General features: G+C 40.6%; 1 protein-coding gene across 1 annotated transcript; it reads right to left on the bottom strand.

Annotated features, from left to right (window-relative positions):
- Positions 1-445: 445 nt before the first annotated feature.
- Positions 446-17,774, bottom strand: ext2 (exostosin glycosyltransferase 2). The gene is made up of 15 exons (XM_037489621.2): positions 17,563-17,774; positions 16,697-17,081; positions 16,354-16,577; positions 15,857-15,946; positions 15,076-15,192; positions 14,597-14,792; positions 14,049-14,188; positions 13,877-13,970; positions 9,363-9,494; positions 6,416-6,605; positions 4,436-4,602; positions 3,692-3,835; positions 3,075-3,203; positions 2,311-2,393; positions 446-1,719 (listed from the first exon to the last, which is right to left on the bottom strand). Exons 2-15 carry the CDS (start codon positions 17,009-17,011, stop codon positions 1,581-1,583), a joined length of 2,160 nt encoding a protein of 719 aa, XP_037345518.1. The 5' UTR covers positions 17,012-17,081; positions 17,563-17,774; the 3' UTR covers positions 446-1,580.
- Positions 17,775-23,258: the final 5,484 nt, after the last annotated feature.

The raw sequence follows: 23,258 nt of genomic DNA, 5'->3' as shown, positions 1-23,258 counted from the left end.
TCAAGTCAGCATGCTGAGACAGTGGTTGGCCACAACTTGTGAATACTTTGTCTGCTGAAGTTTAAAAAAACATGAATCTGCGGCATCTTACTGCGCTGCAGCACCTTGCCAAAATATTGTGTCACCCTTTAGTCACATTTTCAAATCCACACACATTTTTATCCCTTTGAAGAGACGAGAGTGCTGAAATGAGATCGTACAACCCGCAAGAGTATCACACTAATTGAAGTTGACAAAAATACAAACCGCGCCCTTCTGAACTGCTGACATTGAACAGGGTGGATTAAGCCGCGTATATTAACAACAGGTGACGGCCTGGAGTGGAACGGTGCATTGTCCGTGTCACGCAAGGTCTGCTCCGAGGGGATGGGGGGCATGAAAAGGAAAGAAAATATCTTAATTCTTTGCGCACACACACACACAAATTTTGTGAGACATATCAGCGTGATCTTTACTTTTGTATTAAAAAGTAACATGTACACTTCGATACATAAAAGCAGTCCAAAAATTTAAAACAATTTCAGTGACCAGTGAAAATAATAAAAAAAGGCAAATAAACTGGGAACATGGGAGGGTTAACATCTTAAAGATTGGATTTAGGACAACTATGGATAAAGACAAAAATATTTACCCACACGTACCACAGAAATAATGGAAAGGTGTGGATTTAGGAACCGTCTAGTTTTATACAATAGATTTCATTAAATGTATGGCAAACAAATAGCACACATGCTTACGCGATGTTCATACACAACTCCGCTCATGAAATGAGCAGCAGAGCAGCAGGTTTAAATAGCACCATTGCTTTTCTTTTATGCATGTAGAACAAAACGCTTGCTTAGGCAGTATGAAATGAAAACCCGAAACGTTGCAGTAGCTTAACATCGCACCTTTAAAGTCATAGATCATCTTTCTAAAATGTTGAGTTGTGGTAACAGCCACTAACATTTACTGTACATCATCTTGGTTTGCATACTGTTTGTTATCACATTCAATCAACCAATAGATTGATAATTTATATATGTAGAATCTAAGCATATATATATCATGTAAATTAGGCCTCTTTAACTTGTATACAGGACAGCTAAACCAGGTCCTTGTCGTCTTTTGAAAAGAAATACAAAATTCTGATTGAAGCATCATAAATTATGACTATTATACAGCACTTCTGCGAAATACAAATATATACACTGATTCCAGAGCATTTGGAGCCCAAAGCTTCCATCTCCAAAAAAAGTAACAGTGAGAACCCACCAGCCTCCAATCAGTCAGTCTGTCCATCAAACACCAATTCAAGGTGGCCCTGCATTAGCAGTTCATGAAACATCAGTGTGTACATGAATATTGTTAAATGTTTGAGAGCATCTTTCACATTCAGATTCTCATCTAATCATTACCATATTGTTGTGACCTCCTTCTGACTTCCAAATTATAGCTAAAAAATCAAAGAAGAGGAAGACACTTTAATAGACAGGTGAGAAGTGCATGTACCACTTTAGTCTGAATATTGATGTGTTGATATGAAAGAAGGTTGGTGACTAATGTTGAGGGTGTGTCGGGGTACAAACGTCACAGGCTGGTCACAGGCTGCCGATGTTGGGAAAACTCTTGAGCTTCTCCGGAAAATCGTCTTTATAGAGCACAGGGTCCGCACGGTGTTCCACCACCTTCAGAGGCATCGTACCAAAAACCGACGCAAACTTGTTGATGCACTCGGATCTGGGGACCGAAACAGAAGTTATTTACTTAAAAGACTTTTATTTAGTCGTGTTTGCAATTGATGGAGATGGATGAGGTATTCACCCTTTGTCTTTCAGCTATTGCAATTCCTCAAATACAACACAAGTCAAAAATGTGGCTATATTACTTTCTATTAATCGCTGGAGAAAGTGTGTTCAAACTTTTGTCTGGTACCGTATGTTAACAATAAAATGCGATACATAAGTAGAGGATACATTCATTGTTCTTATGTGTTCTGTGTTTCCTCTACCATTATAACTGTCGCGAATCTGTCTGTGTGGCGCTCCCAGCAGCGGGGCAGAGAGCACCAGAGTGAATACCCCGTCTGCATGTGCTACTGAGTCCAACCATATATCTTTACATGTCAAATGTTTAAAACCAAAAAAGAACACAAAACAAAGACACACAGCTATAATAACTACCTCTGCACAAGAAAAAGCCAACGTAATGTTTGTTATAGAGAGAAACCGAGGAACAAGAACTTTGTATACACATAGAGACAAATAAACAAACAAAAAAAGATTCTCCTGTGCTCATTTCATTCCCGATTTCCAAAGCAAAGCATCATACCTCTCCACCATGTGCGTCTGATCCAGGGACAGTCCATCGATGGCAGTGCACTCAGGGCACTTGAACTTCTTCCTGGGGGTCACCTAAACAGAAGCAGAACACCAGTAACGTTGGCTCACTACCACTGTTCGTTAAACCCGAGCAGTCCAGACAGAGGCTAGTAAAAACGTCCAGTTTGATGTGATAAGTCTACGACATCCTACAAGAACACTTTGCTGCGCACAGCTTCGGGGGAAAACAACAACAACAAAAAAAGTTATCTCATCAGTGGAGTTGGGGAGATATACGGTGTATGGCTCTCCTCGGTCTAACCTCTGTCACATTTACACCCCCAACACATGTCTGCGCCCAGCGCTCTGAACCCGTGAATGTGTGGAGGAAAGTGAGAGACGTCGAGAGAGGAAGACAGAAGGGGGTGGTTGGAGCGGGTGGGTGTTTTCTGAAGGAACCTGATAAATGGGAGATGGGGGGGGGGGCAGTTTGTGTGATTTGATGGCAGGGTGTGCGTGAGCCCCCCGGTGAGCGTAGGATAACATACTCAGAGGGGGAGCTCCAGTGAGTGACACGCAGATAAGGGAAGGTTAAGGCTGGGCTTTAGCTCGGGCCCCTGCACCTGGGCACAGTCAGTGCGATGGGGAGGGGGGAGGCGGGGGAAGTCAAAGGGTGAGAACTGATCAAACCCAGAGAAGCTGGTCTGCTTTGTCAGGCTTCAGCCTCCCCCTGCAAGCTTCAAGCACACCAGCGAGTCAGAGATATGAACGCACCTTTATGGGCGCTTTGCCCGTGATGTTAGCCACCAGGAAGTTCATGGCAATATCTTCACAGTTCATGTGAGCGTCCACCCAGTTCTTGATGTCTCCAGGCATTTTGTACGTGTACAAATAGTTGAAGTACTGAAATGGAAACAGATTCAAAACCACAAATGATTTCTAGGTGTTACTAATAGACATACTGCAGACTCATTAGGTACAATAATACAGACGCTGTTTGACATGGTGACCTAATAGTATGTAGGAGGAACCGCTGCACTAGAAGTTGCTTTGATATTAAGTGGGTGTAAGAGCTTTTAAGTAGGAGTAAGATAACCTTGCTCTACCTATGACACTCTGCTCGTCCATCACTGTAATCTTCCTCCCTGAAATACTACACCAACCTATCAAATAGGTCTAAAGAAATTTCTTAAACCCTTTCTGCCAACTTCATTTTTTCAACTATTAATTACCCAGATGTAATGGATAACTTCCGTTTCAAGGTTGGTTCTGTGTGTGTGTCTGTATCGTTAATAAGTCAAAATCCTAACATACTCCCTTAGCTCTAAGGGAAAGGTGTGCAGAAGAAGCATAGTTCAAGCAGCCGAAATCTCCGGCTTTTCCCCTGTCACCTTGTGGTAGAAGGCGGCTCCAGTTAGAACCATGGAGACTTCGTTGGTCCACTCAGATTCATACTTCCACTTCCCCATTTCATGGTCCCAAAGGTGCAGCCGGCCTGGGTAGCCCACCAACCTGTCTGGGAACTCCCTCCATACCTGGAGCAGGACAGAAAACAGATCCATGTCATCCATTGTCACACGGCCGGAACTTATAGCAATAACTGATGTCTTACACTAAACATTAAGGGTTGTTTTAAAGATCCACATTAATAAATCCACATTGTAATCTTAAGTATACAAATATCTGAACATTTTGTCTGAACCAAACCATTTGAACTGACCGAAGTAGCTTATGTATTGCTGAATATCTCCACCAGCCGCCAGATCCTCAGACTCTCTGGCCTGACAGACAGCTTCCCTCCTGCCTACAATTCCATGTAATTACACTTAAACTAAGCACAATTTCATCAAATGGCTTCTAAATGGATTCAGGTGAGGAGGCCTGGCTAAGTAGGGCCTGACAGGTATGTGGACACGGAAAGCATCAGTTCTAGACCGGTCATCATTTCTCACACATCACACATGTTCACAAGGCAGTGAAATTCTCATCTAGAGCAGAATGAGTAATCCCTTTAAACTCAAACCGCAACTTGAAATGGGTCCCTACAATATGTGCCATCAGTGGAAAGCTGGAAAGAATGGTCAAGTTTTAATACATATTTTTGGAGTTTGTTAGTAAAGAGGCCCATTTCTCACCTCGTAGCCAAACTGCAGTTCATCAGATGTCAGCATGATGATGTCATCATCGATTGCTAGCACAGCTTCTGTCTCGATCTCGTCGTAGGGGAAGAAGCGGTTACTCAGCTTGTTCTCTTTTGTTCGGACTACTTTGAGAGGAACACCGATCTTCGGCCAAAGAGACTCTGTAAGGAGGAAAACAACACAATAGTGGCAACCGCATTGATAGTTTTATACACATAAGATACAGAGCTGAAACAATTTAGTTGATCAGTTAGTTAAAGTAGCTTTGCAGTCCTGGCCCTTTACTGCTGCTAACAGCATTTTAATAATACAGGTCTTAGAATACTGGCGTCCGAGAGGCGGGTGGTGCAGGACCGGATGCCGAGAATAAGTTGGAGGGACGAGTTAAACACCATACCAGATTGAAAGAAAAACAAGTGAATGTGCACTAGTTTTTTTCTTGGTACAGAAACGTAATTAAAGAAGATTCAGCTTTAAACAAGCACAATGTTTTTTTAAATAAATATCTTTGAGATTGCTACCTAAGTGATTTGGCCAAACATTACTGGTTGAAGCTTGTCAATGCAAAGGTTATCTGGTTATCTTTGTCATATATGGCAGTTAGATTAATAGCTTTGGATTTTGGCTAGTTGATTGGACAAAACTTTGTAACTAATGGAAATGTTACTCTTTTATCTGAAGGTTCATTAACCAAGCAAAAGATCAACTAATTAAAACAACTGTTTGTTGCAGGCGAACAGATACATTCAGTATGTCAGACTAGAAAGCATTTTTAAACAACAATTAGAAATATGGCCACTGTCCGTGTCTAAAGAAAGAAAAATGATTTAAATATTATTTGAAGTCTGTCCTGCTGCATTGGAAAACAGTGCTGTGGGAGATTATCTCCAATGACTCATTGACTCACACAGCTAAGCTAACCTCACGGGTGTGCAAATCTAACCACACCGCGATTCTTCTAGATCAACAAAGTGCTTTTTTCAGGGGAGCATTTCAAAGGTCTTGGGCCGCGTCCATGGCACGGACTGTGGGACAGACGGATCACACAGAATGTGTCCCCTCATTAATGGAGCAACTGGGAACTGGCAGCCTATAAGAAGCGCTTCAAGTCGGGCTAACCGCATCTGGCTAACGGCATCTGACGTCTCCTGTCAGAAGCTATATTTGGTAAAACTGCTGTTAAAGCGCCCAGATTGATTATTTCACTCTGTCCATGCTGCAGTCATCCTCTTTTTAATTCTCAACTCTGAGAAAGACAACAGGAATGAGGGTATTACAGGCTTTTACGTGAATTCCAAAATGTAGATCCTACATATTCATTTTTCAACAAAGAAAAATCCATTTTGTGAGAGTTGATCACTTGTCTTCAGACTCAAAACGAAAAGGCAGTAACTTTAAATTGTGTAAAATAAAAATAAAAACCTTTTCAGCATTTTCTTTATATAGAAATATAGATGGCTGAAAAACACATCAGATCAAGGCACGGTGTGAATGGGAAACGCTGCCTTCATATTGGGCTGAGCCCCATGAGCCTGACCCGTCAATGGCCTTGAGTTAATTCTAATAGGTCACGCAGCTCCAGCCAGGCGCCGCTGATGCCTCTAATGAAAAGGCAACTCAAAGCCATGAGGGAGCACTTCAAAGTTGTCTCATTACTTCATTTCATTTTCCAACTCTCTACAGCAGCAGGAATGACTTAATTTTCAGGTCCAGAACAGTCTTCGTCTGAGTTAAGCAGTCAATTGGGTAAGGCACGAATGACTGTTCTATATTTAATTGTCATAGTAAGGCAAATCAATTGAGCATAAAGGGGTAATAAATAACAAATAATAAGAGCTTACTATGACGCGTGTGTGATGGACCACAAGTGATAAACATTCATGAAAGATAGAAATCTTAACTGAAGTGTGAACACATCTATCTTTCAGAAAGCTTAATGAACTTTTAGTTTAGAAGAGAATTTGTATCACTCACCCTCAGGAGGACTTTTGTTCTGGTTATTCCACACCACCAGCAGCTTAGCCAGACTAGGTACCTTGGAGATTTCTGTGATGACCCGGAAAAGACTCTCAACGCGATCGTAGGTCAGAACCACTGCAGTGAACCCAGGTGCTCTTGGTGGGATGAGGGGCAAGAACAGAGGGCTGTTTACACTGGACCACTTCTGCACAAGACAGGAAACAAAGCAAACACTCTTTAGGCAACATTTTTTTTTTTCATCCATTTTATATTTCAGTGGGAAGCTACTGTAGAGCTAGCCCTGCGTCCACTATGTTAACCCGGTCTGTCATGTTTTCCATAATTTTACACACTATGATATTGCTTTCCTGGATGGTGAGGTCACATGCTGTAATTTCCAGATTACGGTTTTGATTTTGGCACATGACTGTTCTAATAATGTCTCTCAGGGTCTACCAGAAACTCTCGGTCAGAATGCTAAGTAAGGACGCCACAGGTGAGTTTTCTGATAAACTTCAAAATTGTACTGTCAATTGCTGTCTATGTGCTAACGTTTTTGTTTAGAAAGAATGTTTTCTCAAGTGAAATTGAAAGACAAACTGAATATTTGTGTTACTCAAACAAAGCAAATATAGGAGAGGGGGGGGTTCACTCTTGATAAACTTTATCAAAGGCTCCAAAATGTTCCACCCTGGTCACAGTGACGAGCAGTCTGAGATTGGAAATGAGAGCATACCCAACACAGTAAGACTGTGGGCTTCTTGAAGTGCATATAAACCCAGTTTCCCTACTGGGCCAAGGGGGCCACACCATGATTATGTGGCTCCTTCCACTGCATCAACACCAGTCTGTCAACAGACACACAGCCGCTGCCCTTTTTGACAACATCAGGCACTCCATCGGCAATAAAAAAAATCACTTTACTGGCAAGTGGAAACTTCCTTGTGGTCATTCGCACGTTGTCAAACAAGCAGAGGGGGAAATAATTAAACTAACACTTATACCCAGCACAGAGGCATTTAAACAGAATAAATAGGTTAGAGACCACTTAAGTCATTTGTCAAGCTGAACAAATTAGATGAAAAGAAGGCCACAGCTCATTATGTTAGAAACAGATCTGAAGGAGTAAATGTGTTCTAATACACTTGAAACTGATACCAAAAATAAATTATATTTGCTTATTTGAACTGCTTCAGTGTTTCTTTGTTATTTTACGGCTATATGGATTATGGGTGAGAAATAATAAAAACTCTACAAAGTATTCAAAATGCATCTGTTTTTCCTATCTCTCCCACTGAAACACCTACGCGTTTACATTTAACTTTACCACATCCCCTGTAAATACTATTGTGTACATAGATGCAGGGGCACAATACTGGTAGATTAAATCTGATCTTTTGATTGGTTGCTGAACTATGGAAACAAAGTTGAAACCCAAGACTTAGTATCATCTTCACTGGTATTAGGAGAGTGATGCGTTTTTTTATTATCTTGCTCTATCCATTCAGCCCAGTGGCGGGCTGTGCATTTTCTACTTGGGCCTTCTTACAGCTGAATGACCTAATATCCTCATTATGATTACAGTTACTGGTTATTATTTGTTGCGCGTAAACACCTCATAATCACATAAACACTAACATTTAAAGTGAAATGAAATGTTACATGAAGAGCAACACCTACACATACACTAAATGCAGAACCATGAATATGCACATGATTGAATGTTAAGTAATGAATGAACAACGCATGCATACAGTCAAATCAATGTAAACAATGACAAGAGCAAAAGAGCATTGAGGGCAACTGAGAAAGCGTAAGTCGCCCTGACGGCCCACCACTGACTCCTACAATATAGTAACACAAGATAGTGATTCAATTAGATTTTAACATGCCAAGATGTCACTCACCAACATCAACTCTGAAATGCCCAAATGCACGTAGTGCAGAAACCTAACAAGTATTCCCCATTTCCTACAAGTCCAAAACAAAAAGCAGCCTTTCGTTTATTCTGAACCCCCCACCCATCCAAAGGCACCGGCCATCCTGGGAAATGTGCTTTCAATTACCAGCCAAACTGCAGGAGAGGGGGAGAAATGCCTCCCTGATTTATTCAGTGCACAAGTTCGTCTCACCAACCATTCACTGAATCCATTGAGAAAACACTTCCTCTCTTAATGGCCAAACTCTGTACCCGGACACAAATAACCTCCTACGGCCCTGAACAAACCTCGACACCGGAGTGACACTGATGGATTCAACCAGCCCTACAGAAACATTTTGACCCGTGTGGGCAAATTCAGGTGTAACTGCTGATTAACCAATCAACAAACAAAATAATTGCTCTGTGCCTATAGTGAAGCCTATCACTGCTGAATGACAAGCTTCTCTAACTTGAGCATTTTAGTGGATCTACCTATGCTGGGATACTCGAAGACATTTGACAGAGGCAAAGACACTACTATGCATCCACACAGCCTGGACACGCCTCTACCCCACCGACTGGGGATGGAGGAGACTCTAGATCAGACCGCACTGATTAACAACTCCTGAGAGATGGCCGCCCAGCCAAGCTGTCTGCAGCCACAGACCACAGGGATGCAACACACTCGCACACACACGCTCGCACCATTCTTCTATAGTGCATACAAACACATGACTCAGTCATACAGGAACTTATTTTTCACCACAACGGAGGCATCCTCCTGGAACAGAACTGCTGACAAACTGGCTGCCTCAGAGCTCTCGCAGCGTGTACTACCAAACTGTGACAATTTAGAAAGACGCAAGTCAACAGAGTGGCTCAGTGTCGTAAGGTTCACAGTATATTGCGGTATGTAGGAGGAGATATAACTAAATATCAGAGACACCCGAAAGACAACAATAGAAGGTTAGGATATAACATTTTTGCTCAATAGGGTTATTGCAAAAAGCACAAGAACATTATGTCCTCATAGATACATACCACCACGGGTGGATTGTTCCACTGCTCATAAGTCCGGGCAGCATAGGGATAGATGCGGTCATTGATTATCTGGAGCGTTGTCAAGCCAATAGCCTTCATGGAGCTGAAGTAGGCCTCCCAGAACCAGTGTGCCTATGGACGAATAAAACATAAATAAAGATCAAAATGTGCAGAATAAAAGGAGCAACATGTAAAGACAGAGGTCAGGGGTTGGCTCAACCGAGAAGCCGACTTGCTTTCATTTCGGAAATAACTTTGTTCACTTGGCATTCCGACTGGATACAATTGCATTATTTCAACAGTGTCCATCATTTTCACAGCTACTTCTTGGATTCAAGCTGATGATCCAGCATCTAGTTGGTATATGTTATTATTAGTTGATGCACAGAAGGAAATACAGGCGGAGGGCAGGGTGTCTACAGATGAACAACCACTACAAACGCTTGAGAGGTATCATTTTTGTATCAGTTAAGTCAAAGCACTTCTTTAGGAAAGTCCTATGTTCTACATAAAGTACCATTCCATGAAAGGGGTGATATGTTGTGTTTTTCAGTCAGCCCTTTATTGCCTTGGAGTACAGTCCCTACATGTCAAAAGATACCAATGTGAAGTCATAGCTGTAAAAAATCCAAATTTTTCCCCAGTGCGAGCCATTCTGTGGCCCCGTCCAGCCTCCTGACCTTCAACACCTCTTCCACCGAAGCCCTATCAAACTCGTTGGACTGTGCAGCTGAGCCTTCAATGGATCTCTGATGTGAGAAGCAGACTTTAATACTAACTGAACTTGGGTCTAAATTTGATCACATTGGCCGCTAGAATACTCAACTCTGTCCACTCTCTATCATGGGTACGTTCACGGTTATTTCAGACTACAAAGATGAAAAACAATATCTGTATATCTTTCCATCATTATACCAGAATATGGTGATTCCATAAACTGATCAATTTAGTGCTACGGACTCTGACACATGCGCCTAGCCACTGTGCGTCCTCCAGACTCCAATTCTAGCAAGAAACTTCAAGGGACAGTTCAGAGGCAAGAGAGCCCTATAAGAGTTAATGACGCTTCAAACAACACTGTCTCCTGCCAAGTGTTACACTGACCTAACTCCACCCCACCAGCTCCTCAATGACCCACATTTCTGCAGGAGAGGATGTGAATGTTCAAGTGTGTGTGTGTGTGTGTGTGTGTGTAAAGCACTGAGTTTGATTCATTTCTCCACCTATCAAAGTTTTAAAAAAGTATGTAAAATGTGCAGCCTAAACAAAGACTATGCTTCGTGGCACATGACCATGTGAACGTTTCCTACATCACCCATCTCTTAGAATAAGAACTGTAGTTGTACAAAAACACAAAAGCAGCAGTTATTTTTAAGGAGAGGGTAAGAAGAATCCAAAATGACTTTCTAATCCCACTGGAGAATCCCAACGGCCCATAAATCAACCAGTGATTAAAGTTTATTTTTCCGACGGGGGTGGAGGGGGACGACGACACAAAGCAAACCGTGCAGCCCCAAAGGGCCATGGCATAGCCTTCCACCCTCTCCCGGAGCCTGCAGCAATTTTTATCAGAATGGAAGAAGAGACAGCATTGCCAGAGAGGAAGAGAACTCTTTAACTCAATCTTCCATTTGCAGCACCCAGAGTCTACACGTTCTTGTTTTTTGTTCTCCTGACGTATAAAAAACTCTGACCAACTCCATTCACAAACTAACTAAAATATATTCAAATAATAAAAAGGAAATGATGTGTAATTAAAATTGAAATTATAAACCTATTGCACATATTGATAAAAATGCAAAGAGTCAGGAGCAAATCTATTCTGCATGTCTAACATTTGGTTAAAGCTGAACTTTTCTCATTTCCTCCTAGTACAGCAAGTACTGCCGAAGCTCTCTTTGTTGTTTGAAATCATTTGAATAAAAGAGATCGAGATGATCAAAAACTGTTTATATTAAGAAGTCTGCATCACTTTATCTAACTCAGAGGAAGTTGTCAAGTGCATGACAACCAGTGAGTTGTGGACAGAACCAAGAAATCATTAGTCTTTTTGACATAATCGAAAACAGCAGTGAAACTAAATATGTATCAATCACGTGAGTGGCTCACTGGGAATACTGGTTTGATGAAGATTTATTTACTGTGATCAAAACATCTTTCTACACACACACAGACCTGGTAACAATAATAACTTTGTCTCCCAGGTGTAAATCAGTCTTTAGAAGGGGAAAAATATAAACTAAGGACAATGACTGCTCAGCAGCTGGAGTTATACAGTCGTATTACTAGTTAGACCAGTAACATGATGGAATTTAGTACATTTACTTGGAAGACTGAAGTGTAACTAATAGTAATAAAGTTAAATTATTAGGTAGTTACTTGAGCACTTCAGTCTTCTGCTACTTACATACTACAGCCTAGCGCAAATGTCCTGATTAATTTAATTTACAGTTAGTTACAAATTATAGTTTATACAAAATATAACTAATATTAAAATATTAACAAATAACTTAAGCATTATTATAGACCTTTACCTGCAGTAAAAGAAAATTTACAGAATTGCTGGTGTTTTTATTGTCTCAATATGTATTATTTATAGTATAATATTTATCATTACGAAATTGGCTTTTCTGAATGGCGAGTAATAAATTAGAAATTATGGTTCTAAAAAAAAAAAATATCTATAATATTGGGGGTACTAGATTGCCTCTAAATAGCTGTTAATACAGCAAAACCTGAACTGGTAGCTCAGAGCTAACAGTGCTAACAGCGGTCAGAATACAAGGCAAAATTGCTGACAGAGCTAACAGCATTAACACGAGTAGATACCGGCGGGTGCTGTAACCACCAAAGAAGATATATTCTGCAGTGTAACAAAGTGGAGGCCCCATGGGACTGTTTACACTTTAGATCTATTTCACTGGACAATGTAGTTCTAGCAATCCCTGCATTTGTGACCATGAGAAAAAATGAGATCAGGTGGAGGTTGTATCAAATCTGCAACTAAATAAAGAAACATTTTTGACTGATCAAAAAGCAACTGGCAACTGACACCTGTCATCAGTTCCGTTCTGTCTGAGGGGATTGTGTAAAGAAAAAAAAACTGCTGAAGAATAGCATACAGGATCTACTGTCAGAGAGAGGAGATTAATCCGCTCAAATGAGCAGTCAACATCTCACAGCTGTTTAGTATGATGCCTTTTATAATATGACCTAAATGGATGCCGTTACATCATCTCACATTTTGCCCACGACTGGTTCAAGGTCATCTGTGGCTTATCTCAGCTTGCCCTATTCCGGTGGAATCAACTAAAACGGCACAATTAATTGTCTTTCACAAGAAAGCATAAAATCATACTAAAGAAAAATGCAGGTTTTCTGTTAAGCACTGTGTTTTCCTAGTTATACTCTTGTAAATCACACAAGTCAGATGACCAGGGGAACATAAGCAGACACATTGTGAAAGCAAAGGTTCTTGAGCCCTCTGTTGGTAAAACTAGTGAAATACATCAGCTTAACAACATAAATCTCTGTCTAACATCTTCTAGAATAAGTACTTTAAGAAATTAGGCTCTACATAACACTGAATTTCTAATGTTATGTAGAGCCTAAGAGTTGTGTATTCTCTCTTTGACTAAAAATTCAAATTAACCGATCCAATAGGGAAGGTGGAAATTACAAAAGACGGTGAATGGTCACTAAGATTAACTGTACCAAAAGCCCAAATACATAAAATAATATTTCTCTTCCTGCAGTGTGTGCTGTAGTCTGTTGTGAAGTGTTAAATCAAGCAGTATGCAGGAAACAATCCTCAAGTGCTGTTAAGCGTAGATACAAATGTGTGGTTTTAGAATGTGGCCTTTGACCAACACCAGTAAAAAATCCCATTTTGTGGTACACCATTAGTTTCACAAAAATAGTAAAAATTACTTTTGGTGAGAAATGAAATCAATCCATCTGCAGACCATGAAAGCAGCCGCAGAAGTATTGAATGACAACATCAGACCTACCGAGTTAGATAGTGAGCTTGTTTGGTGTAACCCGACCCCAAGCTCGTCTATGAGCCTTGGGCCCAAAATGTCTGTTTGGCCATTATAATTAGTAAATGGACTTGAATTGACAAAAGGGAATGAGGAGCAGCTCAACTGAGTTTTTCAAAGTAGCTCCAACTTTTGTTTATTGTGGCTCAATGCAGATACCAAATGGAACGAGAATGTGAGCCGTCCTCGCTGCATTTCACTCGGCCTAAAATCAACAGTGGAGATCTGTGAAAGCTTTATAAAATCTAGGCCGGGCAAAAGGAGGAACGTCTAACTTATCAAATGTAAAGCTTGTGTCTACATTTCGTTCTACTGCACATTACATGACATTAGTTTTGGCTTCAAGCGACTTGCCGTGTACACTTATATCTCACTCTTGCCATGCATGGCCGCACCTCTAACCTTCAAAGAAAACATATTGTAAGGCCCTTAAAACATGTTTTGCCATGAGACATTTTCTCTTCTCTACATTACCTGTCTTTGCATCTCTTCAACTTGTCTGTGAGTAATGCTCTTTAAGATGGTGTACATCTCTGATAGCTTCTCCTCTGGAATAACCACCGAAGCCCTGTGCAGAAACCGAAACATTCAAAAACCATCCAAAAACAGCAGATTGTCAAGTCCATTTGACGGATTGGTGACTTACCTTTTCCAGTCGAGTACTTCAGAGAATGGCAGGATGTAAGAGTCAGCCAGGATGACGGGAACACAGCCCGCTTGCAGCACATCACTGAGGGCAGCCTGTCCCAAACGTGCCCCCCGCAAAACCACACAGAACGAAGACTCCTGTGGAGACATATTAAGAGTAACTTCTCAATGGGAGATGTGATATTGGCATTGTACCTACAATATAAAACAAGGCTCTTTTGAAATAGCTTGCACAGCTTGAGATGTATTTTACAATGAAGAACATTTCTGAAACTTTAAGTGCATTAGTTTGAGTTCCAAGGTTGGAATTTCCATCTTCGAAAAAGTATTTAATCCTGAGGAAAATGTGGAACCGTAGTACACAGTGTTATAAAACAGCCACCTGGTAAAAAGACTGCTCAAACATCTGTACACAAACCATTCCAGCTGTAACAAGCACTGGTAGTTGGTGGCTGTCTTTTTATACTTGTTATCAAATTTCGCAAAGTAGTGTATCAATGGTAATTTGACACTGTACGACTAACTGAATGCAGTGGTGCGGCCTACCTGCAGGATCTGTGGGTAGTCGTACATCTGCCCCTTGAAGCAGCGTTTTCGTGCCGAGGCGGCCCCCTGAGAGAGGTTGCTACACTTGTCCAGGAGGAGAAGTGCTTCTCCATTTTCTTCCTTTAAGCGCTCCAGTTCAGCGCGGTACTCTCGGTGGATAGCGGTTTGAGAAGATAGAATGAAGTAGCGCCGTGGCCTAAGAGAATGAAGACAGTAGATATGCAGCTGGTTATAGAAGTTTGGATTGTTGACTTTAAATGACTCCTCGACCAAGACTACCTAAAAAAAGTGCTGAGAACCACAATAACTTGATCTTATTTAGACATCTATTCTAAATATAACATCTGTATGTCCATAAGAACACTTCCTGTATAGAACAGTTTGAGGGGCACCTTAAGCAGAGCGACTGAGAGTCAGTTATGATGTGCCAACACAAACAAGATAATAACATTATATGTCAATATGGGAGAGATGCTCACCCCGGTTGTCGCTGAGGTAGCTCAACATCTGCAGAGAGGGGGCTGTAAACTGGAATGCTGACATCATAACCTTGTCTGTATGTCCATGTAGAGAAACCACCTCCAGCCAGCAGCACTCTGAAATGAACGGCCCAGGACTGTAACAATGTTTCAACACATAAGGGACTTCAAAAACATTACCTGCATGAACAGCATTTGAAACAGAAACTTGTGCATTCATTCAATAATTTGCTTTTAATGATAAGGTTTTCTACCAACAACGCTAATGTGGGACATGAAGTAACATCAGATAGGGCTAATGCCCCAGGTTAATTTACACAATGCAGTCTATTTGGGATGGAATGTAGTTTCGATTGTGTTCTATTCTCAAGTAAGGTTTATACAAAGTGGAAACACACTGTTAGTAACACACCTGCTTCTGATAATGCTCCATACAAATTGACTCCAGCTGAATGAAGCATGGAAATTCCTTAGTGCCAAGACAAGTGTTCATTGCCTTAAGAATCTTTCAAAAATCTAACCTTTTCCATCCTTAACCATCACCTAGAGGAGAGCTCTTGGCTGGCAAATACATACAGATCATTCTTAACGCAAATGACTGCAACACACACACACAACACTTTTGGGGTTATTGAAATGTATCCACCAAACCTAACCTAAATATGAGACAAATAATCATAAAATACGTCTTTCGTTAAACATATTCCCATTAATTTCCATCTAGCTTATAGTGAACACATTCTACAATAGTATGATGGCTCTTAAAATGTACAGCAGGTACCTGTCTCTGGGCACATCCAAAGCAGTATTGTAGTCCGGGGGGCCTCCGGGCAACATGTTAAAAAGTAGGTGATTCATCCCTTTGTCCCATCTACCAAAGCATATACACGTTAAATGCATGAGGAAGCATTTATTAAGAGAATATTTTATTTAAAAAAAAGAAAACTTAGGCAACTATCAAACAGTAACTTGTATTTTTTGTAAATTACTGGCTCTCACCATTTAATTTAACTTTTCTTAGACAAGATTTGAAGGTTGGCCAGAAAAGAGAAACCTTATTTGGGTTTTTTGTGATCTTTCTCTAGCATTTAAAAAATGTTCGATCTCCCTTTATATACATTAAGTGACCATATACACATCCTAATGGGATTTTAAAGCTACATTTTGAAATGAAAAACCAATGACAGCAACAAAGATATTGAGGTATTTAGAGATGAAGTAGAAAAAGTGAGAAACTTACTGCCTACTGCACAGTGAAATTCAAACACACACATTTACCTGGGTAACATTGCCAGAGCCTGGGCAGTCTCCCTGATACGCAGGGAGTTCTGGTTGAGGACATCAATGGATGGGATGAAAAGACAAGCCCTGGTAACGTCATCAGTGTAAAAGTCACTATCGGAGATGGCGCTCAGCAGGTCATTGTACTCTCGAGACAGTCCAGTGCTGCTGATGGGAACCCCCAATTCATCCACAAACTTCTGCAGAGGGTAGATGTACACCTACAAAAGCAACCAATTCAACAATGGGGTTTCATTTCAACAAGGAAGACTTCTAAAAAGTGCAGTGACACGCCTACTTGGTGTAACCTCACGTGAGGGTTGTTTTGAAGAACAGTTACCTTGATTCTGTTTTTAGGATTGTAGCCACATCTGTATACGTCAAAACAGGTGTGCATGCGACAGCTGAGGTCCCCCCTCTCCGGAATCAGGCTGGAGACCGATAGGCGCACCAGAGGTGCGTCGTGAACACTGCGTTTATCAATGGTCCAGTCAGCGGCCGACTCGATGGAGTGGGGCCAGAACTGAAACATCCCGGTGGCGATGAGTCCAAGCAGCACCACGGAGAAGAGTGTGATGTAATATATGCGGTGCTTGGTTTTCATCCGCGGGATAAGAGCAGGGCCCCGGGAACTGTATTTGCCTGAGGCATACATGGCTAAAAGACGGGTCTTCTGATCAATGACAGATTCCGTACACCATGTACAAGTACAGTGTAACGTTACCCTAGGACGAAAAAAGGTGTCGTTATCGTTAAAAGAAACCGTGTGTGTGTCCCCCTTCAAATCGCAGTAAGGCTGTATGTTAGCTAACGTTAATGTTATCATGTCCAATAAAGAGCTGTTGATTCCAACGTCTTTGCTGTAAACGGCCCGTTAACGTTAGCTTATTTGTAAACTATTCTTTCTGCCAACGACAGCGAGGAAGCATGATTGAACATACGAGTAAGGCAAACATTTAATAAATTGATGAGCTAACATTAACTTAATTGGACATTTTTCAAATAACAGCAATGCGAGTGACTTAACGCTAACAGTTAACCGAGCTAACGTAGCCGGTAGCTAGCTGACGCTAGTTAACGTTAAATAAACCAGCAGTTTAACCATTCACGCTAAGTTGACTAATTGACGTCAGCTGAAATCACATCGTGAAACAATAACAACAGAGGGGCAATTCAAAACGTATCGGGTAGATGTTTTAAACTTACCGAGGCGCCTAACGAAGCGGGGTGTCTTAATGTATGGTCTTAATTAATTCATGGCAATTGTTAGAAAACCGGCTAGACTTGTAAATACACTGATATTGCTAACCCAGCCGAGCTAACGCTAGCGCTACCGGAAGCTCTCAGTCATTCTTCTTCGCTTTGGACAAGTCGAGTCATTCGGCAGGTAGATGCCATGCTTCCCTCTGGTGCGAGTGGCGATGTACTGACACGTTTTAAGTAGTATTTTACAGCACAATTTTTTTCAATTATTAGGGTCCTCGCTACGACTAGTCGTAGAGGAACCTATTGTATTTCAAGGAAGTATTCGATTCAAAATCAGGCAAGTTGATCCTGACAACCATGGGTTCAAAAGTTATTAAAATCAAGAGTTTTCATAAAACTACCTGGGCGTGATCTGACGTCCAGTTTGGACAATTTTCTTCAAAATGTAAAATGTTATAACTCCAAGGAACATTGATATTTCTGGCTAGAAATGTTTATTCATGATGCTTGTTTAGGCCTATAAGTATTGCCATGCAGTGATTTTCGAAAAAGTATAGCGCCACCTATTGGCTTAGGTCAATGCAAATTTCTACAGTTAGATGTCCATCTCCTTCACAGCAAAATCCTAGAGTTAATTTTCCGCATGTCAGGCAAAAGTGTTGCAGTGTGATTTCAACTCTGCACTTCAACACTTTTACCTGACACTGTAAAATGAACTCTAGGATTTTGCTGTGTAGTCATTCATTCCTGTGATCCTGGGCTTCTTGGGAACAGGGATGATGGTGGAGGCCTTGAAGAGTTGCAGAGTTGAAATCACACTGCAAAAAGGTGATTCAACTCTTACAGAGTCAATTGTACAACAGAGCTGGAGTCATTATTACATGTTATTTAGCTGACGCGTTTATCCAAAGCAACTTACATTGCATTATAACCCATTTGTTAACACTTTGTTGAGTGTTGATTTAACACTGACAAGATTGACAATAAAAACACCAGCTTAGAGTTAAAGGTGACCTTTCTTACACTGACGTTGTTACATGCGCGCACGGCTCCGCGGGAAAACAATTTTTGAAAGTAGTACTCAGCAAAGCTCTACAGGTTTTAGTCTTTTATACTTTGCTCTCATCCAACAGACCTAGTGTGCCTCAGCAAAGGATTTTTTTTCCACGGTTACTAATGTATAATTATGCATTAAAAAATATGTTACATAAACCCATGGCCCTCATTGCCAAAGCAACAAATAAATTCCTAAAACCCAAACAACAAGAATGCTTATCCCTCTCCGTCAGAGAGGTCTCCGCCCCATCTTCTCCGGAGGGCTTGATAGCATTTCAAACATTTATTATTCATCAATATCATTCATTCTGACGCATCTCCTAAATAACAAAAGCCAGAAACATGCAATGCTTACAGAATTTGACAATATTGAAATGTTTGTCAATTTTGAACATCTGTCTTCTACTCAGTTTTAATGAGGACATACTGCTTTTTTATGATTGTGTTTTTGTTACCTGTTCCTGATTTAACAGAGTAAGAAGAACAGTGAGGAGGAAAGACCTTTCTTCTCATGTTTAAGTCGTATTCTTATTGCTTTTCAGTGAGTCCGTTATGAATGTTTCAATCAGGACGGGTTGGTAGTTTGAACCGTGCATCTGTGCTAGCGGAAGCAAGTCATTGTGGATTCATAATATGCTCAAAGACCTTTCACAAAAATAGGATTGCTGAGTGACTTTGATTATTTTGAGTCTTGGGAAGAAGAGTGTTTACTGGTTGGAGGGAGACTATACATGGCGACAGTCTGTATTTGATGATGATGAAAAAAGAACTGGATAGAGTGACGTGTATTTCCTATGAAAGTTGCTGATGGAAGGCCAAATCATTGGGAAGCGTGTTGCATTTATTCCACCGGATTATTGTCAGTGATTTATCATTGAAACCGGCTCCCTCGGATACTTGCATTCACATTAGAGACAAATAGATGACGGCGCAGATGAAGCCATACATATTTAATATTAAAGTATCATTGTATCATAAAGTATCATGTGCTAGTTTTGAGACTTTTTCACATGCAATGTCTCTGCAAGCTCCTGTATCAGCTGGTCTTCATTCCTTCTGATTCTTCTACTAACAATATACATTCTGATTATTTAAAGCGTCACAGGCACATTTATTTAATTTGCTTGTGCGGTGTAAGTGGATCCATCATCGCCATTTCCTCCCCTACCAAAGCAGAAAAATACAATGAAATAAACATTAAGGAGGAACAACCTTTTTCAGTTCCACATGGGTCACTTTTACAACAGCAGTGGGAATATTACCCGTCAGAGTATCACAGACAGCAAGTATGCAGCCCAGTGGCCTCTGGATCTGCACTTTATTCTCCATCAGTGAGTCAGCTGCCGAAAAGTATACCCTGCTTTATTATCCACTTTGTTCTAAATTGGACCAATATTGACTAAATTACCAAAACGTTGCATTGGAGAATATGTAATCAAGATGTTTATAATCTTGTGGTGCCAAAGGTGATCGTTTACATCCAAGCTGGACTACCAGCACTTGGATTGTGGTTGGTATTTAATGTAATGAAAACATAAAGGCCCCCCAACTTATAGGAGCGCCTGCCTCACCTGTAGGTGGCACACTTGTAAACACAAATAAAAACAAAAATCACCAACAACAACCCTAATTGTTTTTCACAGAATTACAAAAATAAGAAGCTATAAAAAAAAAAAAGCTATTCAAAATATTTATAATAAATAAAGCATATACATTACATCCCTTCAGTGCTGATTTGTTGCTTCCGACAGAACATCTATTTTTCAGTCTCTAGAAGGCAGCACAGCTTGGTTATGGGCCTTTTTATGACTGAAGTCTTAGTCTGCGGCTCCACTGAAAACCCCAGAACTCTTTCATCGGGTTTATTTTCCAACACTTTGCCTAATGGCCATGAAATAACTAAAATGATACTACACTATGTTGTACATTTAGTACAATGTTTGTTGTATAGAAACATCGGAGATCTTATTGGCATAGTTCAGTCTGCGTGTGCATTTAAGTGAATAACACTGCTTGAGTTACATCTGGTAAGCACAATGCAAAATTATTCAACCAAAGTTTCTGATATGGATCAAGATTTAGCTAAACTTGCACTCTTATGCATGTTTACCTTGCAATATATATTTCAACGTCTTTTCAACTGGCTAAAATGTTGATGAAACATCAACGTGCCAAACATTTTTTTAACAAGAGACAATATTATCATTATAATTATTGATAGTAATAATAATTAATGAACTTATCGGCCAAATATATATGTATATGTCTATATATATAAATACATGTTGGTCATACCCTCACACCGGGAACCTGTCACACATCTGTATGTCATGTTTTTTTTCCGGTCCCCACATTGGTTTTGTGACTTCCTGTTTCATTTTGGAAACTTTCCTCTTGTTTCAGGTCCCTTGCTCTTCCTCATGTGTCACCAGTCTGACTTTCGTCCTTGATTCCAGATTATGTCCACTTGTTCCCACACCCTCTTGTGTACTTATAGTCGCGTCTACCCTTGTCCTGTGTGTCATGTCCATTTGTCCTGCACACCCGCCTCACGTCATGTGTCAAGTCCAGGTCATAGTTTAGTCTGTCCCAAACCTCGTTGCGAAATCCTCAGTTGGCCTAATGCCGTTGCTCCACAGCACTTCGAATTGTTTCAGAGCCTTTTTGTTTGTTCGTTTTGTTTTTGATTGATTATTCCTTTATTTCCTCGATAAGAGAGATTTTAATTTTTGCATTTGGCCTTTTTCAGCTCTTCAAGTTTATCCATCTTCGGAGGAGTTTTTTGTTTCCAGGGATTTGCCTGTGTTTTTGTTGGAAAATAAAGGATTGTCTGCTGAACCTCTACTCTCCATCCAAGTCCTCCCCCCGTTTGTTGGGCACGGCGTAGAGGCAATGTGTTGGTTAATAGCTAGTGTGAAATTAAATCATTGCCATCCATTGAATTATTAATAATCGCTAAAGATAAATCACAAAACAAATAAATAAGGGGCGCCACTTGAAAAAGCAACTACTAACTAAACTATGAATCAAGTCTCATAATTGATATTCACTCATTAAGAGCAAGGAGTTGACGAGTTGACGGTTGGCGCAAGGCTGAAAGACAGATGACATTATCATTAAGATTCCATTATAATTAATACACACATGACAACTAAGGTTGGGTGCAGAGAACCGGTACCATTATAGCACCGGCCTGGGGGGGCATCAAACCATCTGAGACGTGAAAAATCATCACAGTAGGCTACTAGTATAAATAACAAATAAAATATGTCTAAAGCATGTTAATATGCAAAAGCAATACAAAAGTAATAGGCCTAGACCAAATTAGTGGAGAAAAAGGGGAACCTCCTGTCTCCCTCCCCCCACCTCCCAGTGGTTTGTTCGATTATGCCTCAAATCTCAAATGTGGAAGACAGCTTTGAAATGGCTTCGAAAAGGCATCAAGAGTCGGGGACGTAAAAAAGAAAAAAGAAGAGACAGCGGGATGATGCAAGCACGTCGCTCTCAGCTAAGACAATGTTTTAAATCAGAGGTCCCCAATACTCGTCCGCGGGCCGCCCGAAGGTTTTCCTACAGTATTGACTTCCCCAAAGTCCATTGATATATATATATATATAAAAAAACATACACCTGCCCGGCCTCTTCCTCGATGGAGGCTTTTTCCTCATTTAGGGCGAATGCTATTTTGCAGTAATTTCCGAAGTGGTCGACCTGTGCCTTTGGGCCGTAACGGCATGCGAGGTGCCGCGGGTTTGAATTAAAAGAGACTTTTTGGGGGGGGGGGGGGGCCGGGATGAGTATCGGGATCCATAACCTCAAACTTAGACCTCAACCGGTTCACAGGAACTTGTGGTATTTATTTTAATTAGAAATGCGGGGTGAATTTGGTCCAATAATTAAGAGTTCTTATGACTACCGTTGTAGAGTATTACCACCATTACACGTGTCACTGATGAGACATGTTGCCCGTTTTGCTGTGTTGATCTGAGTAGTGGTGTTGAGAGATGTTGAGTTAAGGTTTGGTTTTATAGTACCATGTATAACATGTGCTTCTGTTTTCCAGTCTGCGTAGTGTCAATATCAAATGTGGAGAACATACAGTTCAGTTGATACCAAAAAGAAGGCCTTTTGAAAACGGATGTGTACCCATGGTCTGACCTTTGTGACCTACATCCTATGAACACAAGCTTGTTGATCAAAATACTGGAACTCCGGTTTCAACATGATGGACTTTTATAATCGGTTTGTGATTGAGACGTTGCTTTCAGCTCCATCATCTCATTGGGGAGGACTCATCCGTCCCTTGTTTTTGTTGAACTGCACAATATACATTTAAAGTGGACTCTTCTACATTTCTCCCAGCTCATATTTATAAAAGCTTGTTGATATAAATCCCTCAAACTCAGCAACAGCAGGTTTTGATTGTACTTTATTATAGAATTAATATGATTATTATGTTAACCTTAGAAGTGTCATTGAATTGTTAAAGTGACGATGACCTGCCACTAACAATGAAAAGCTCCATCAATGTTCAGGACTTCAGTCCTTGTGAATGACCAAGAGACAAGATCAACTGTTTCCCTTTGATGGAACATCAGAAAAAAATAAAAGGGTGAATAAAATACACAGAAAATAAAATA

This window comes from Pungitius pungitius, chromosome 4 (assembly GCF_949316345.1).
Source record: "Pungitius pungitius chromosome 4, fPunPun2.1, whole genome shotgun sequence".
NCBI classification, from domain to species: domain Eukaryota; kingdom Metazoa; phylum Chordata; class Actinopteri; order Perciformes; family Gasterosteidae; genus Pungitius; species Pungitius pungitius.
This window is presented reverse-complemented; position numbering and strand designations above follow the sequence as displayed.